General features: G+C 40.1%; 2 protein-coding genes across 3 annotated transcripts in view; one reads left to right on the plus strand and one right to left on the minus strand.

Annotated features, from left to right (window-relative positions):
- Positions 1–4,484: 4,484 nt before the first annotated feature.
- Positions 4,485–17,940, minus strand: scamp5b (secretory carrier membrane protein 5b). 2 transcript variants are annotated; one of them, XR_013798527.1, is made up of 8 exons: positions 17,726–17,935; positions 16,536–16,597; positions 16,313–16,432; positions 13,075–13,231; positions 9,372–9,473; positions 9,100–9,217; positions 5,927–7,677; positions 4,485–5,687 (listed from the first exon to the last, which is right to left on the minus strand). XR_013798527.1 is itself a non-coding variant. In XM_079620609.1 (7 exons), the coding sequence occupies exons 2-7, from the start codon at positions 16,540–16,542 to the stop codon at positions 7,492–7,494; spliced, it is 690 nt and encodes a 229-aa protein (XP_079476735.1). In that variant the 5' UTR covers positions 16,543–16,597; positions 17,726–17,940; the 3' UTR covers positions 4,485–7,491. The 2 variants fall into 2 exon arrangements, 1 of the variants encoding a protein (XP_079476735.1); XM_079620609.1 differs by having other exon boundaries at positions 4,485–7,677; positions 17,726–17,940.
- Positions 17,941–18,880: 940 nt separating this feature from the next.
- abcc8b (ATP-binding cassette, sub-family C (CFTR/MRP), member 8b) overlaps positions 18,881–18,888 on the plus strand; it is a 77,257-nt gene continuing 77,249 nt past the window's right edge. The window contains exon 1 of the mRNA XM_079620048.1: positions 18,881–18,888. This exon is cut by the window's right edge and continues 132 nt beyond it. The gene's annotated coding sequence lies outside the window, so the exon portion shown is untranslated.

Consider the following 18,888-nt stretch of genomic DNA (forward strand, 5'->3'; position numbering starts at 1 on the left):
TACACTTTATTTTAAGGTGTTCTTGTTACAGTGTAATTATGAATTAGGGTTAGGATTGGGGTTTGCTTTAGGGTTAATTCCATGTAATTATTACACTGTAAAATAAAGTGTTACCGGGATATAAAAAAAGTAAAGGTTAAACTTAAAGAGAGAGCACACTTTTATAACTGTTTCTTAACACACTTTAAGGACACTTATATATACTATAATTTAGTATGCTATAGGGCCCTATTTTAACGATCTGAAACGCAAGTATCAAATGCGAAACGCAAGTAACTTTGTGGACGGATCTCGGCGGGATAAACGACTCTTGCGCCCGACGCAAATGTAAAATGTGTTGGTCTGAAGTCGCTTCATTACTCAAAGGTGTGGTTTGGGCGTAACGTGAAATAAACGTGAAATAAACCAATCAGAGCGTCCTCTCACATTCCCTTTAAGAGCCGGCGCGCTTGTTCCACGGCGGATCGCTATTATAACGGCGGATTGCTATTATAACGGCGGATCGCTATTATAACGGCGGATTGCTATTATAACGGCGGATTGCTATTATAACGGCGGATCGCTATTATAACGGCGGGTTTGCCGGCGCACGCCAGGAGCGGTTCACAGCCAAGGAGACCGGCGTTCTCGTCAGGACCGTAAAACACAGAGAAGTGACATTGGGGATGATGGGAGAAACCCAAATTAGCTTCGGTTAAACAGGCGTATAATAATTTGGGTAAATGTGTAATCTAGATTTATGCCCATTTTTTCACATCTTCACGGACACAACAGTGATTTCCTCGTGTGTTAATATTTTTCCTCGTAATAATGTATGATTTGCAAAAATGAAAACTGCTGCGTCTGTTTAGATGAGAGAATCAAAGTGTGTGTGTTGTTCACACGCTACATAATGGCCAAGCACGCGCCCTTAAAATAGCATCTGACTAACGCGCGGCGCCGCTGTCTTTAGACTGGGTTTCTCCTGGTCAGCGGCGGAGTTGTTTTCTGAAACTGCAGAATATCACCAGGGAACGTTTGCGCCGGAACACACTCCTCTTTTCACTGAATCGCTCCCGCGAGCGCAAGTTCATTCCCTAATTTACCGACGTGCGTCTGTGGAGGGAAGAGTCGCTGTGCGCGGGTGCAGAATAGGAATGATACATGCGGCGGTGTTCAAAGTCCATTGCGCTGGCTGCAAGATACGGCCCATAGTCTTTTCGGTTACACTATATTTTAAGGTGTCTGTGTTACAGTGTAATTATTTAAGTACTGAGTAATATTAAGCAACTACATGTACTCACTATAGGGTTAGGGTAGCATTAGGGTTCAGTTGAAGGTTAGCTGCATGTAATTATGCATAATTTACTGTTATTACTACGGTAATGTAACATATGTAACAAGGGCACCGTAAAATAAAGTGTTACCGTCTTTTCTTCTGTATTATGCTGTATATCGAGTGGACCACTTCTGGAACAAGAACAAATGTGGGCGGGGCTTGATTTTGTCCGTGGACAATTGATTGGCTTATTGGATGGTTGTGGTTTGCTATTGGTGGATCTCATGTGAGTGACAGATTGCCCCGCCCTCATCATCAGAGAAGAGAAGAGATGATGTGTACAGATAAATCATTTGTAATAAATACTGTAGTAATTCTGCCAGGCAAACACAAACAGTTATGTTTGTAAATCATGAAAAGTACACAAAGCGCTGTATTATAAAACACAAAACAGTGCTGTCATTTACAGTAACAGAGCTGGAGCCATTTATACAGTGACATCAACACAGCTAACCAAAAATATGCCAGATAACTTTGAATCAACGTTCTATTAACGTTACAGGAAAAAGTGTTCTGTTCCCTGTTAGCTGTGCATACAGTAACTCAACTTGAACTGTTCAGAATGACTTCATTTCCGCATGATCCGAGCGCTGCAGAAGAACAGATGTTGCGCAGCGAGAACCGCAGAGTAAAGGAGATTCAGAGAGAGAGCCTAAGGCAGATCATCCTGTAATTTTCCACCTCATGATCAGAGTCGGGTTTATACAGGACACACACTGCACGCTGAGTCGCAATACTGATACAGTTCATATGAATTTTAACTTTTATTGTTTGTCTTTAAGTCTTTGAACGGGTTGGCGAGTCATCAGTCCCTGAGGTCCTCTGATCAGTTCATCTTAGTGGTTCCCAGATCCAGATTAAAACTTAAAGGAATATTTCACCGCTGGAAAGATGAATGTGTATTTAAATTGGGTCATTTATGTATTAGAAATGTGAAATTATTTTAGAAGTCGGTGCCTTCTATACTGAGAAAAGCCAGAAAATGCATTTTTGGCTCATGTGGATGAAAGACAACAACTCCCAGAATGCACTTGCTTCGCTGCCCTACGAGGCCATGCCCAAGCCACGCCTCCCGGTTACAGAGAGCGCCATCATCCGCAACTGTTCCTCGCTGTATTGCGTATGTAAGGGTTAATGCCCGACGAGGTGTCCATTGTCAGGTATTAATGGACGACGGCGAGGCGTGAACCGTCCGGCGCGCAGCGGAGTCCATTAATACCTGACAATGGACACCTCGAAGGGCATTAACCCGCTTATACCATGTTCCCTTGCCAAATAACACATTTTTAAAACATTAGTTTATATTTTAATTACTTTTACGAACAGTTTTAGAACTCCTTTACGTGTCCTACATCACTTTTTAATGGACACCCTGCAGCCAATCAGAATCGAGTATTCACCCAGACCATGGCTGTAGTCTCGAGCCTCTGTCCAGGAAAGCCTCCGATGTTGATGATGATGATGATGCTAAATGATGATTTTTGCCTCATCTGAGGTTTTATTCCACACACACAACACAGAAATCTCTCTCGCCTCAGGAGGACATGCGGGAGGGAAGCACGGTCATTCAGAAATACTACCGGGTTTCTACTGATACAAAGCTTAATGCTAATCGGTGAAGTATCCCTTTAAGGGCGATGTGGTTTTTCAGTTGCCGCCCACAAACTTTGGAATTCATTGCTTTTTTGTATTAGATCTGCTCAGACCATTTCCAGTTTTAAAGCGGTGGTATAATGCCCTTTCACAAGATGTAAAATAAGTCTCTGATGTCCCCAGAGTGTGTGTGTGAAGTTTTAGCTCAAAATACCCCACCGATATTTTTATATATCATGTTAAAATTGTCACTTTTTGAGGGTGAGCAAAACACAGCGTTTTTGTATCTGTCCCTTTAAATGCAAATGAGCTGCTGCTCCCGGCACAGGGGGCGGAGCTTCAAGTTTTTAATTCAAAAACTTTTAGCCTTTTATGTTCAAAGCGGAGTCAGAAAGATGGAGAGACTCGAGAAGAAGTGACAACATGTAGAAGCAAGAAGACGTCTCTGAATGTTAGTTGATGAATTTATGTAGATTATGTCCAGTCATTGATTAGCATATTCTGTCTTGATAATCTGTAAATCGTGTTCAGGGGGCGGCGTTTATGTAAATTTTAGGGTTGGTGATGTCACTAACCCAGGAAGAAGCTCGTGTAGTTCCTACCAGCCGTTTGTTGTAGTCCTTAAAAAGCAATTTCTTTAAAAGCAAATATCTCCCTTTGCTGTGAGCGTTGTAACTTTGCAGATGTTGTTTATGATCAAACACAACATTACACACTAACTACAGTTAGAAAAGTTCTTAGGTGTGTGGTTGTTTTATGTTTCCTTGTTTTATTATCATTGATGTACATCACTTTGGGAAAACTTAGTTGTATTGAAATGTGCTTTAAAAAAAACATGTATGTACAATATGTGGTTTCACTGTAGGTAACGGTATGCTGTCAGACAACTAAAAGAAGTGTACCAAGAGCTGTATTATAAAACACAAAACAATAGTGTCATTTACAGCTGTGACCATATGTTTTATTATCATGAGGATCCGATCCATGACCTTGACCTTGACCTTGCTAAAGTCATGTACCGGCAGTAAAACATCAGTAACACAAGCCCATGTGAAGTTTGATACGATATAATCGACGTCAGTGATATAAAGAACATACGCTTCACTGTGATGGTGCTGACTTTATTGGTTATACTCCATAAAACAATTTGATTTAAGCTGGAAGCTGGAAAATATGCTCATCTTCATAATTCATATTATGAGTTTTATTATAGGTCGCCTGTGTTCTCGAGTGTCTAGCAGAGGACGTCAGTGGTGTTTATGACAGGAGGCTCTCTAATGTGAATGATCCCGTCATTACTCTGCGCATGCATGAGACCGGCCTGAGGAAGAAAGAGAGAGTTTGTGTTCTTCAGGAATCTGATCTGGGGTCAGACACGTGCTCGGCCGGTGAAAATGAGTCTGATTATTTCTGTGCCTAACTGAGAATCAAGTTATTAGCCGGACAGAGAAGTGTTGTTGTCCGAGTCAGTGTGTGTGTCTGGGTAAAATCCCAGTCTGGAAATATCTCATCCCAGAACAACACTGCGCCCTGCTGGACGAAACACGTCATGCATGCAAACGTGAAGCCCGGAGAGGAAACAATACTTGTGTTTAATGGATCATTTAGATGCTAACTCATTACAGTCAAGAATCCGTGACACTGGTGACACTTTACAATAATTAGTTTACAATAATGTATTAACTAACAACGAGCAATGCATTTGTTACAGTGTTTATTAATCTTTCTTAATGTTAGTTAATAAAAATACTGCTGTTCAATGTTAGTTCACAGTGCATTAACTAATGTTAAAATCCAACCTTTGATTTGAATAACGTTGTAATTAATATTAGCTAAGGTTAATAAATGCTGAAGAAGTATTGTTCATAGTTCATGTTAACTAAGGTAGTTAACTAATGTTAACTAATGAACATTATTGTAAAGTGCTACTCTAATTGTATACATCACATTGAAAACCAGTCTAAAAATTTGTCAAAAATAGTAAAGATTTACACAATTCCCTTTTCATGAATATATTAAAGTAATCTGCGGCTCTGCGTTCTTCAATAAATGTGATGCATTCACACTCACAAAGTGACAAAACACACAGACCCCTCAGTTTAACTATTTCCTACACAATATACACACAGTATATCTGAAATTAAAACAAAATAAGTCAAATGTAATTAGTTTATAGAGCAACCTCTCTACTGGTCATTTATGATTTCATATTACACTCACTTGAGCAGTTTCAAGCTGATTAACTCACTTAGAATAACTAGAAAAATGTATATTCACTACAAAATGTTAAATGTTAAAAAATTATTTTATAGACTGTGCTCACAAAAAATATATCTGAATAAATATTTTAGAAATATTAATATTAAATAGGATGTTATATATATTTAACTAAAATTCCATTGTATGTTTTATTTAGTGTATTAAAATTATGCACAATTTAAAGATTTCCTGATATTTCCAGCTTTTCCCTGATTGCAAATCTCATCAAATCTACATACATTCATTTCTAATTTAATACAGTCACATAACAGCAAACATAGGCTAAAATATACACAAAACTCAAAGACACACACACACACTTAAATAAAAAAAACGTATTCCACCTCGTATTTCAGCAACATCACGTCACGATCAGCTAAGGCCTGGTGTGTGTTTCCCGTACAACGCCGTAACTCGCGGATTCACAGATTAAATCAACTAGTGAGTCCAACCCGATCTCACGGCAATTCGTACAAATTTTGCGAGGTGGCCATTCGTATGAATTCGTACGAATGACCTACATCTGACCCCGCCCCTAAACCGACCCGTCACGTGGGTTTAGACAAATCGTACGATTACGTACGAGTGAGGTTGTATGAATTCGTACGAATTATCCACCTTTTAATCACTCGTACAAATTCGGATGAATTAGTCGTGAGATAGTGTTGGCTAGTCACGACTGTTTCCCGAAACCATATTGCCGCAAATTGTTAGTTCAACCACATTGGTTAACTAGCAAGTCCAACCCGATCTCACGGCAATTCGTACGAACTTTACGGGGTGGCTAATTCGTACGAATGACCTACACCTGACCCCGCCGCTAAACCTACCCGTCACGTGGGTTTAGACAAATTGTACGATTTCGTACGAGTGAGGTTGTATGAATTTGTACGAATTATCCACATTTTAATCATCGTATGAATTAGTCGTGAGATAGTGTTGGCTAGTCACGACTGTTTCCCAAAACCATATTGTCGCAAATTGTTCGTTCAACCACGTTGGTTAACTAGCAAGTCCAACCCGATCTCACGGCAATTCGTACAAACTTTACAAGGTGGCTACAAATTACCTACATCTGACCCCGCCCCTAAACCTACCCTTCACGTGGGTTTAGACAAATCGTACGAATTATCCACATTTTAATCACTCGTACAAATTCGTATTAATAAGTCGTGAGATAGTGTTGGCTAGTCACGACTGTTTCCCGAAACCATATTGTCGCAAATTGTTCGTTCAACCACGTTGGTTAATGATGTCACACAGGTTATAGAGTAATAACTACTGTTAATGAATCTGTTTGAGATCGAATTAATGCTAGATTTTTCGTTATTCAATCATAGACTCGTTCTTACACTAGAGCTCGTTCACACATGCGCATTCTTCAGAAACTACACTTTAAATCTCTTGACAAACTAAAAGACGTAAATGACATTTGTATGTATTCTGAGTAAAAGACACAGATTGCTGTGAGTGTCAGCTTGCTTATTTTGCTCAAGATCAGAATGTCAACTTGATAAAGATCAGGATTTATTGAGTCCACATGTCATGTAAACTAGAGACTCTTCTTCTAACCACAGGTGGAGATCTGTCGCTCACAGACACAACTCTGTGATGTTGTTTACGAATGTTCGCTGGAATGATGGTTTCGGGAAACACCGACTCGTTGAACTATGATGATAACGACAGAACTTGAGACCATAGTTTGTTTAAAGGTGCAGTCTGTAAGAATGACAGCTAGTGGTCGAAATCGGTACTGCAGTCCAAATTCAAAATATCTGAGATCGTTGTTTCCCCGCCTCCTCAGACTCGACGCTCATACGGGTTGCCAGATTGAGAACACGCAACGGGAACGAGCGCAATTGACAATGAAAGCCGAGGAGACATACTCGGTTCGTTTACGAATCGCTCGATTCTCGTAAGTTGATGAGTTGATTTATCCGCATTTTAATATGCTCTCGATCATAGAGATTTTTAGATAGAGAGGCTTTTAAGGTTGTGTAGAATCTGCAATCTCTGACCCAGTTTATTTGCTGGCTGCAATACGCTGTGTTTCCCGCCAACTGGCAACCCGGGGTATCGAAACACTATTGGCCGAACTGGCAGTGGGCGGAGTCACACAGACCAAAGCAGAAACCGACTGACATCACGAAACGTGTAAAATAATAAGTAAAATAACTGGCTGTAGAAGTGTTTTTCAGAGAAACAAGCATGTTTCCCAAATATCTGCAAACATATGGTATTTGAATGCTGTAGTTACATATTCAGCACATGCTTCTGGGAAACACACCCCTGCTCGGCTGATGATTGGCTGTGCTGGGTCTTCACATGGTGTTGTCGTAGGAGGGTGTGGAGTACTGTGCGGTCTGCGGGGTCTGAGGACCCTGTAAGGACCCCAGGGCTGCCTGCTGCGCTGCCTGCTGGACGTGAGGGTTCTTCCAGGCGCCGGAGACCCACTCCTCCTGCGCTTTACTCATGCTCCCGCCACTGCCCCGGTAGAAGTTATGAACCTGACGGACACAGAGCAACAGTCATGGGGATCAGGGTCAGCTTTCTACGGGAGATTATTTCTGGCATGGAATAAAAAAGTGTAAAAGGTTACTGTGACTTTTTTATCTCACATTTCATAATTTATTTGTTTTGATATATAAGCTTGCAATTGACCCTTCGCAGGGAGCTTGATTGACAGGTGATCTGAGCAATCATACTTCGCCATCCGCCATATTGTCCGACAAAGCGGTCAGGAGAGTTAGTAGATTAACATGTGAGGATTTGAGCGTGAGAAGCGGAGTGTACTGACGTCTTTCCGCGGTTAAAACAACATTCCTTCTGATGTTCATTCATGTTTATTTGATGCTATACATGAACTAGAAGGAAGAGATGATCGGGTCACGAGCGGCTTTAACTAAGGCAGCGATCTGTCACACACATTAAAGAGCCACAAAACACTATTTATTGTTTACATTTCTTTTAAAAATTGACCAAATTTGAATGGTGAGACTTTGTTTAATATGTTTAATATCAAAAGTAACCGAAAAGTAAGCTGGTCTGTGTCTGTCAGTGTGTTGTCAGTGTCTCTCTGCTCCACGATGTGTGAGAACATGGTGTGTGTGTGTGTGTGTGAGAGCGGCGTAGCTTGTCGGACATAGCGACAGTAACTAAGGGGGGCGGGTCTTTGCGAACGGTCAATTGCGAGATAAAAACAACTTGTAAATCTGAAAAGAAAAGTCTGAATTGTGCGATAAAAAGTTGTAATCACCAGTTTTACTTTTTCATTTCATGGTGGATACAAAAAACGTCAGAAAAAAATCAGAATTGTGAGAAGTAAAAAAAAAATAGAAAAAGTCAGTATTGCAAGAAAGTCAGAGTTGTGAGGTATAAAAGATTTGGGGGGGAAAAAACAGGGAGAAAAGGTCTGCATTGTGAGGTGTAAAAAAATTAGAAGAAAAAAACCTTCAGAATTCAAAAAAAAATAATTAATTACCGGTAAGTAACAAATGTCATAATTTAGATGTGATTTGAGGTGTACAAAATTGGTAGGAAAAAAACCTTATAATTTAAAGGAATAAAGTCTGAATTGTGAGGTGTAAAAAAAAAATGGAGAAAACAATTCAGAATCTAGAGAAAAAAGGGTCAGAATCATGATAGGCCTATATAAAGAAAAACTGTTTTATGAGATCAAAAGTCACAATTTTTTTTTTTTTTTATTCCGTGGGGGAAGCAAGCTTGATTATCACCAATTTGTACTGGCTTCTGATTGGCTCTTCAGACACAAACACTAAGGTAAATAACTGATTTATTCACGCATCTAATCAACACACACTACATGCTCCAGCCTCACGCTTTAAACACACTCACACAACCGGCCCAAGACTACACACACGTCAGCTGAGCGAGCGGATCCTGGCACACAGTGTCTGCGCGGATCAAACCTTAGTGAGCGCGATGAAGGAGATCGCCGCCACCGCCGTGAACATGAGCGTGGGGATCAGCATGATGATGGAGGCAAAGATGCTCGTGCCGAAGAAGGAGATGGTGCCCAACCAGCCACTGCAACACACACACACACACACACATCACGGAGATCACCCAACAACACACATCATCATTCCAGTGTCCGCCGGCAGAGTTTGTGTTAGCGTTCACAATCCTCATATTCGGGAATAATTCGCATAATTTGTGTTTGCATTTGCACAGGTCTTACCAAACGCCCCATCCCGGAATACCAATGGCCTGAATTATAGAAATGAAAAGTTGTGCCATGAAGACGAAGAAGAACGACATGAAGTAGAACGAGCTGTCAGTCCTGAAAAACAACAACACGGATACACAAATACATAACTACACTGTCAAAAAAATGGTTTAACTTAAAAAAGCAAGTTGCCTTAAAATTTTTAGTTCGTTGTAATAAAAATGTTGAGTTAGTAGAATGAAGAAGAATGGTTTAATAAATAGAAAGTCAAAATAGTGTGTTATCTTCACACATTAGTTATCGAAGTTGATTTGACAAAAGATAAAAGTTTGAGTTAAGTTTGAGTAAAATGAATGAGTATTGGATCAGTTGTTGATGTTATTATTATTATTTATTAAATTATAAATTAATAAATAATGAAATACATATTAAATAAGATAAATGAATATCTCATATTCATTTACCATATTATAATGATGATAACCATTATTAATATTTTTTTTTTATTTAAATAATATTAAGATATAATTTACATTTAATAAATTAATTACAGTTTTTTTCAATTGCTTACACACAAAATTAAAAATTTGGCTCATTGTGTCAAAACTCAACACACAAGATTTCTTGACACAGCACTTGGAGATCAACATCTAACTGCCAATGCAAAATAACATTCTGCAATCAAAACATAACACTTTAACTTGAAAAGGCCCTCTTCGGATCGATAGGAAACACACATGCACATGCAATATAAACAGTCAAAGCAAACACAACACACAGGTCAACTGTACTCAAGACACTGCCTACATTTGTAGTCTGTAAACCGTGTTTATTTCCACAACCAAAACTCAGTGTACAGGTGCAGAACTACTATAAGTATTGAACATCTGGTGTAGGTGTTTCTATTGCAGGTCCATGTCAGGGATCTCGTCGTCGATTGGGGTCGGGCCACAGCACCTCGTCCACATCACAGGCAATGTCTTCCCTTGCCAGGCAACGGGGAAAATATCTCTGTGTGTGGCGTATCCACCCATGGATCGACCCCACCTCGATGTCCCCACATGCCTCCTCCATCGCTCGCAGGAGCGGCACGCGTACATGTGGTAGGCGGTCATAGACCTTCCACCGCCATGCCGAAAAGAATTCCTCGATCGGATTTAGGAACGGGGAATAAGGGGGCAGGTGCAACATGAAATGGTCGTGGTTGGCAAACCAGTCCCGGACCAGAGCAGCCCGGTGGAAACTGACATTATCCCAGATGACAACAAACATGGGCTGCCCTGGTCTGTCCTGTGTGACCACATCATGTAGTGCATCGAGAAATGCCAGTAGGTGTGCAGTGTTGTAGGGTCCTAGGGTGGCATGGTGATGGAGGACCCCTTAACCACTAATGGCGGCACACAAGGTCATGTTGCCCCCGCGCTGCCCGGGGATGTTCACGATGGCCCTTTGGCCAATGATGTTCCGGCCCCGACGTCTGGTTTTTGCCAGATTGAACGATTGATTAAATTACAGTAACACTGGAAAATGTACACTAACACTAGACAATTTGCTGTGTGGGTACTGTGCAGTCCTTTGGCGTTAATTCAGGACATACCTGTTTTCTTGTCGGTATGTCCGAATGATGCTGACTACCGTGAAGCGGCTGAGGATGGGCCGGACCCTCTGCCCGGCCTCCCTCATAGTCAGGCCATGGTTGATGACATGGTCCACCACAGTGGCCCTGATGTCGTCAGTGATAGTTGTGCGTCTGCCTGGTTCCCGTTCAGGTTGGTGCCATTCTCCTCTCCCTCTTCCCACGTCTCTTCCTCGTTCTCCTCTCCCTCTTCCTCCATCTCTTCCTCCATCTCCTCTCCCTCTTCCCCCATCTCGTTCTCCTCTCCCTCTTCCTCCATCTCTTCCTCCATCTCCTCTCCCTCTTCCTCCATCTCTTCCTCGATCTCCTCTCCCTCTTCCCCCATCTCGTTCTCCTCTCCCTCTTCCTCCATCTCTTCCTCCATCTCCTCTCCCTCTTCCTCCATCTCTTCCTCGATCTCCTCTCCCTCTTCCCCCATCTCTTCCTCGATCTCCTCTCCCTCTTCCTCCATCTCTTCCTCGATCTCCTCTCCCTCTTCCCCCATCTCTTCCTCGTTCTCCTCTCCCTCTTCCTCCATCTCTTCCTCCATCTCCTCTCCCTCTTCCCCCATCTCGTTCTCCTCTCCCTCTTCCTCCATCTCTTCCTCCATCTCCTCTCCCTCTTCCTCCATCTCTTCCTCGATCTCCTCTCCCTCTTCCCCCATCTCTTCCTCGTTCTCCTCTCCCTCTTCCTCCATCTCTTCCTCGATCTCCTCTCCCTCTTCCCCCATCTCGTTCTCCTCTCCCTCTTACCCCATCTCTTCCTCGTTCTCCTCTCCCTCTTCCTCGATCTCCTCTCCCTCTTCCCCCATCTCTTCCTCGTTCTCCTCTCCCTCTTCCTCCATCTCTTCCTCGATCTCCTCTCCCTCTTCCCCCATCTCGTTCTCCTCTCCCTCTTCCCCCATCTCTTCGTCGATCTCCTCTCCCTCTTCCTCCATCTCTTCCTCGATCTCCTCTCCCTCTTCCCCCATCTCGTTCTCCTCTCCCTCTTCCCCCATCTCTTCCTCGATCTCCTCTCCCTCTTCCCCCATCTCTTCCTCGTTCTCCTCTCCCTCTTCCTCCATCTCTTCCTCGATCTCCTCTCCCTCTTCCCCCATCTCGTTCTCCTCTCCCTCTTCCCCCATCTCTTCGTCGATCTCCTCTCCCTCTTCCTCCATCTCTTCCTCGATCTCCTCTCCCTCTTCCCCCATCTCGTTCTCCTCTCCCTCTTCCCCCATCTCTTCGTCGATCTCCTCTCCCTCTTCCCCCATCTCTTCCTCGTCTTCTCCTTCCCCTTGGTCCTTCGGCCTCTATATTCGCAATTGTATCACGACAGGTGCGCATACCTGAGTTCTATACCTGAGTGCTACAGCTGTGACTGATTGGTGTTCAATTACCGGTTAAGTGTTTTACTGTGTGTGCGGGGGTGTTGCTATTGTCGCATGTGTTTTTATTATTGAATGGATGTGCTGTATGCAAAGTGTTTCCTCATTTTCAACCGTGTGTAACATACAACACTCTGTGTGTAGTGTTTTGCACCGTGTGTTGCACAATTGTTTGCAGTGCAATGCCTACAATGTGTTTATTCATTTGGTGCCTGTGTGTAAGACATGCATGCAAACGGTACGGTTTTGACGCTTTGATCTGGGCATTCACTTTTTGTGTTTTAGCAATTGGGAAAAACTGTAATTAATTATGCATTTACCATATTATAGATTAACAGATACAGAACAACAGTTATCTAAACCTTAATGCTAAATGTGTAATGAATCAGTTGTTATTATTATTGTTATGTATTAAATTAATATAAATAAAATAATGTATAATTTATATTTTATTAAATAAATAAATAATGGATTCATTATACATTTACAATATGATAATAACCATTATTATAATTTTTTTTTAAATAAAAATGAAAATAAAATTATTAAATTAATAAATAGTATATATGTATAATAATAATAATAATAATAATAATAATGGATTTATTGTTCATGTGGTGATTATTTTCATCAAATATTAATCAATGATAAAAATAATGATAAATATAAATATAATCACTTTATAAAGTCTGCAGAAGTGAATAATGTGCTAAGCACTAGTCGGCAGGGATGCTCACTTGAAGGCGTTGTAAATGGACCGGAACCAGCACACGTATGAACACGGCGTGAAGAGAACGACCCAGATGATGGACATGCCGAAGTTCGTCACTCCTCCTCCACCGAACATCCACGCCATACAGCCGAAGAAGTTCACCAGCAGCGTCACGCCGTACACTGCAGCACACAGCAGACCTCACTCTACAGACCACACACAGGTGTGTGTGTGTGTGTGTGTGTGTGTGTGTGTGTGTGTGTGTGTGTGTGTGTGTGTGTGTGTGTGTGTGTGTGTGTGTGTGTGTGATCCACGCCATACAGCCGAAGAAGTTCACCAGCAGCGTCACGCCGTACACTGCAGCACACAGCAGACCTCACTCTACAGACCACACACAGGTGTGTGTGTGTGTGTGTGTGTGTGTGTGTGTGTGTGTGTGTGTGTGTGTGTGTGTGTGTGTGTGTGTGTGTGTGTGCTGATCTCGATGCATCACAGCACACAGCAGACCTCACTCTACAGACCACACACAGGTGTGTGTGTGTACGTGTGTGTGTGTGTGTGTGTGTGTGTGTGTGTGTGTCTGTGTCTGTGTGTGTGTGTGTGTGTGTGTGTGTGTGTGTGTGTGTGTGTGTGTGTCTGTGTGTGTGTGTGTGTGTGTGTGTGTGTGTGTGTGTGTGTGTGTGTCTGTCTGTGTGTGGGTGGGTGTGTGTTTGTGTGTGTGTCTCTGTGTGTGTGTGTGTGTGTGTGTGTGTGTGTGTCTGTCTGTGTGTGGGTGTGTGTGTGTTTGTGTGTGTGTCTCTGTGTGTGTGTGTGTGTGTGTGTGTGTCTGTCTGTGTGTGGGTGTGTGTGTGTTTGTGTGTGTGTCTCTGTGTGTGTGTGTGTGTGTGTGTGTGTGTGTGTGTGTGTGTGTGTGTGTGTGTGTGTGTGTGAGTGTGTGTGTGTGTGTGTGTGTGTGTGTGTGTGTGTGTGTGTGTGTGTGTGTGTGTGTGTGTGTGTGTGAGTGTGAGTGTGTGTGTGTGTGTGTGTGTGGTTATAATGCTCATGATTATGAGCAAACTGAAGCATAAACACACAACTGGGACATGCAGTCGACTCCATGAAATCACTCAAAGAAAAAAAATCCAGCTTTCTTCCATGCCATGAAAAATATTTTTTAAAAATGTTCTTACAAAAAAAGAATGACACAATATTCTAAATAAATAAAAATCATGCAATTTCACTCCAACGCAACACATAAAGAATACCTTCAGAGGATCAGCTACAGGCATCTACAGCAAGAGATGACAATAATTAATGTAGATATTTACAATAATATAATGTATGTATATATATATATATATTATAAATACTGGATCCACATCATTTTTGAATCCATCCTTAAGGACAAAATATGCTCATTGATTCTTTTAGGGCAGCAATCAAGTGTGAATCACCAATAATGTTATTAAAATAAAAATAAAGCTTTTTTATTGGCGTCGACGGTTCCATGGAGAGCATTTAACATCCATGGATCATAGAACACAAAGATGATTTGATATAATATGTAATGTTTTTTTTAAATGTTGTATATTAAAGTAGCAAATGAGAATTTATACAATTATTGACAATATTTTGAGACAAAAGTCGTCTTAAGGATTTTCAATAACGGAAGAATATGTAAAAGTATGATATTTAAGGCAATGCATAATAATTAACATGATAATAAACAGCTGACTTTTACATTTGTTGACATGACATGGTAAATATCATAAATCACATTTGGTGTCCATCTTAGAGATAATCACCATATTTATAATGAAACCATCATATTTAAAAAAATATGATATTATTCATATATCACATTTTTTCGGTACTACTTAAATTATTATGATGCTCATTCAGTGCTTTCAGAATCTTTTTACTTTTTAAAATATTTTTGTTTGTTATTTTAAAAATGAACACATTAATAACAGTAGCCTATATTTACTGAACAAAAATCTATTATTTTATTTATCAAAATAAAAAGAAAAAAAATTGCTAAAGTGATTGTTTTGAACAAGTATTAACTAAGACAGACATTATTAAAATCATATTTTATGGGGTTTTACCCCGTGTGTAAAAGAGCTCGTCACCTCATGCATTTATACGATTTTTAAACAAACAAACCTTGTATGATTTATTTTCACACAAAATGTTGCTCCATAAATGCTCAATATATATATATATATATATACAGGGCTGGGCAAAAAAAAATTATTTTTCGATTAATCGATTTTTATAATAATTCAAAATCGATTCTCAAAGGCCAAAAATCTATTTTTTCCCATATTTATTTATCTATCACCCAAAAGCCAGTATTAGTGTTGCTACAGTTCATAGGCGTGCAGCCTCCATGTTACAGATTATGCTAGTTTTCTCTTAAACATAAAATATCCTGATCCGGTTTGATCAAGGCATGTGATTGACTTGTCCAATTTTCAGCATCAATTTTTCATCTTGCATCAAAATCATGTCTATTGATTGTATGCATTTGAAGTTGGGTTTTAATGTACCCAAGAGCACCTCAAATAAAAAGTTTAATATACAGTTTTGTGGCTCTTAATTTCTTTTTATTAATTAACCACTTGTAAACTTATGTTCAACGTGTTTTTTTTAAATAAATATAGGATTTGTATTAAATATATATTCATTTCGAATCGGAGTCGAATCGGAAATTGAATTTAGAAATGAAATCGAAATCGAACCGAATTTAGAGCTTGCGAATCGAAATCGAATCGGATTGAAACATCTGAATCGATACCCAGCCCTGTATATATATATTCTGCAATCATACTGCAATCATCACATTTTATCTGTGGTGTAATATTTTTTCCTATATATATTTTATATATTTTTTATTACCCCGACCTCGTCACCATCTCGTGCATTTATACGATTTGTAAACAAACAAACCACTTTTATGATTTATTTTCACACAAAATGTGGCTATATATATATAAATATATATTCTGCAATCATCAAATTTTTCTGTGGTGTAAACATTTTTCCTATATATATTTTATATATTTTTTTCAAATGATTCTCCAGAGCTCCTGCAGTTCCTCCACACACCACTAGGGGACCAAGAGTGTTACACAGATCAGCCGAGTGAGTATCTACTCCAGACACGCTCATCTGAACACTGAACTCAACAGAGTATCTGAACTAGACCTGAATATGATCTATGTGTAAGTGTTACGACCCTAAGGTCGCGTTGGGTCATGTGTTGTATGGTCCAGACTCACAGATCCACAGGTAGTAGAGTCTCTTGCACATGGTGCGGTGCTGGTCAGGAATATCCTCGAAGTCCTGATGGAAACACGGCCGTAGAGGAATGAAGCCCGGCAGAGGAGGAAAGTTGTTTTCTACAGGACAGACATGAAGCAGTGCATCACTGTACAGCACAGTTGCTTATCGGTGAGCTGTTAATGTAATGAACGACACATGGAGTGGATTCGAGGTCCTCACCAGCCATCGGGACACAGGCGACGACTATTAGTTCTTCAGAGCTGTCAATCAATCTATCAAACCTGCATATGAAGAGAATAAGGGCCAAATACTGTCAGATTATGAACATTTTCAGCTTTATTGCCCAGGAAATTAACACAAGTTGACCTAACCAACAACATTAGGCATGTAGGGGTAAGTTGTCACAATGTAATCTACTATAAACATCAACCATCAAAAAGTCTTACAATTTAGTTATATTAAAATTGTTTTAATTAAAATTACGGGTGGAAATCCCCAGAGGCCCCGCGTTCATGATTCTTCAGTCAATGTACGATATATTATTGTGATTTCAAACATGAGTATTGCAATTAAATATATTATCTTTTTGCAAAATGTCCCCAAAAAGAAAACTGTCCACATCCTTGTTCGACATTTTCAACCTTCCTCATATTTTAGACATATTTAATAGAAATTACAGTAGCCAATATTTTTTTTGTTGCAATTTCTATATTTGCACAATTCAACGTATTTGTTTGTACACTGCATTTTGTTTTTGCAACAATCTTACAAAGAAAAACCTTTCTAAAACTAACAAGCCAAAGGTGATGCTATACTCACAAAAATAAAATAAAAAAATCACTAAAAAGAAAGATAAACATTAAACTGACTTCATATATATTTTTAGATTATTTATTTTTATTTCAGCAGAAGTACCACAGGTAGGCCTACATATCAGCCTTAATAAGTGCGTTATTAGTCAAATATGATCTCGTCCTACTACAGTAAACACTTTTGAAACAAAAAAGTCATGAAACAATAACCTTATTATAGTTATTGAGATAAATAACCCTTGACGCTTTCCCTGAGTGACAAACATGTTCTTCAACAATCTGAAGTTCAACATTGTGTTGCAACCTGTAAAATAGAGAAAGTATTAAAGTCTAAAGCTACCGTGTTGAATATCTGTGAGTGTGTTAAGAGCTCATGGATTAAGAGGATCACAGATAGTGATTTATAAAGTGACCCACATTAACGCGCAACATTAACGCGCAACATTTCCCTTTACACGAGTGTTTATAACCCTAATGTTGCATTTGTTTGATTCCCGTATATTTACTTCTAACCCTGAGCTAGTGATGCATCCGTCATGTCAGCTCGCTAAGCCTGGCATTACCAGAGACTGATGAAGAGGACAATAATCGCCTTACCTTCTCCTGCGCTCCTCTCACACTCGCATGCTCTCTAGTGAACACTCGAACACTTCCTCATGCTGAACACAACCCCGGGCACACACACCACAGTCAGCAGAGATGCGAGTTTCTTTACGAGTTTGTCGTAATCTTTGAGTGGTTTTAGTTCATTCACCGCATATCCAGACAGATCAGAGACTACGCTCACGGATTCTAGCCAATAGGAGTGGCGCATTAGGTTCTGGGCACGCCCCCTTTCACCTCGTTGGCCAATCAGCACCCTGGAACGCGGTTGCTCTCCGCGGTGCTGAAGGTGTTGTTTGTGGGCGTGTTAAAGAGAAACCTTCGACCTTCCGACTGACCTGATTATCATATGTGAGTTATTCATAGTACACACACACACTCTCTCTTAAATAAAGCTTCTTTATTAGCATCGATTGTTCGTTAACATCAATGGAATATTTTTCAATGCAAAAAAAAAAAAAAAAAGTTAGTGGAAAAGGTTCTTCCGATGATTAAAATGTTCTTTACACTAAGAAACAAGCGTTTACTGAAGGGTTGTGTCATTTTAAATTGTAACCATTATTTTTTAAGAGTGAAAACAAACGCATTCTCCAATATGTTATTATCATATGCTTCCAAAAGCCAATCGCAAGAGATTCCAAAAAAAGAAAAGAAAAAAGTGCTAAAAAGTGCACTTAAAGATGCATATCTTGTTGACAAAGCGGTGCCTTTTTTCAGCAATTAAAATAAATGTTGCATCAAATTATTCAATAAATATTTTCTGCATTTGCATGGTTTAACCACTAAGGGGCAGAGTTTCTATACATTATGCCATTGCTACTTCACAGCTTCATTTATGTCATACATGTTTACACTGCCTTTATCCTTTCATTCATTACATTCGATTGTACACACTCACATACACTCCTAAAGGTATACTAATATTAATATTAATACTAACTGATATATTCACTATATATAGTGCTTTAACTTCGGAGGGGACATAGAGAAATAAGGCGTGTATTGCTGTCAGTGTTGTTCCTCTGTCAGCAGATGAACTGCTCTAAACGAGAGGAAGGATCGTGGAGATTAAGTGTCAGTGCGTGAGCGCCATCACTGAGAGGCGCGCGCTCATAATCTGGCGCTCGAGCATCATCTGATCTCAGGTCAGCTCAGTC

This window comes from Phoxinus phoxinus (assembly GCF_949152265.1).
Source record: "Phoxinus phoxinus genome assembly, chromosome: 8".
Taxonomy (NCBI): Eukaryota; Metazoa; Chordata; class Actinopteri; order Cypriniformes; family Leuciscidae; genus Phoxinus; species Phoxinus phoxinus.

What these genes read in the sequence shown, in the direction of transcription:
- scamp5b (XM_079620609.1), bottom strand. An exon ending in ATTCCGGGATGGGGCGTTTG is followed by an intron (nt 9,218 to 9,371) that starts GTAAGACCTGTG and finishes TGTGTGTTGCAG; the next exon opens with TGGCTGGTTGGGCACCATCT. An exon ending in CCTTCATCGCGCTCACTAAG is followed by an intron (nt 7,678 to 9,099) that starts GTTTGATCCGCG and finishes TGTGTCCGTCAG; the next exon opens with GTTCATAACTTCTACCGGGG.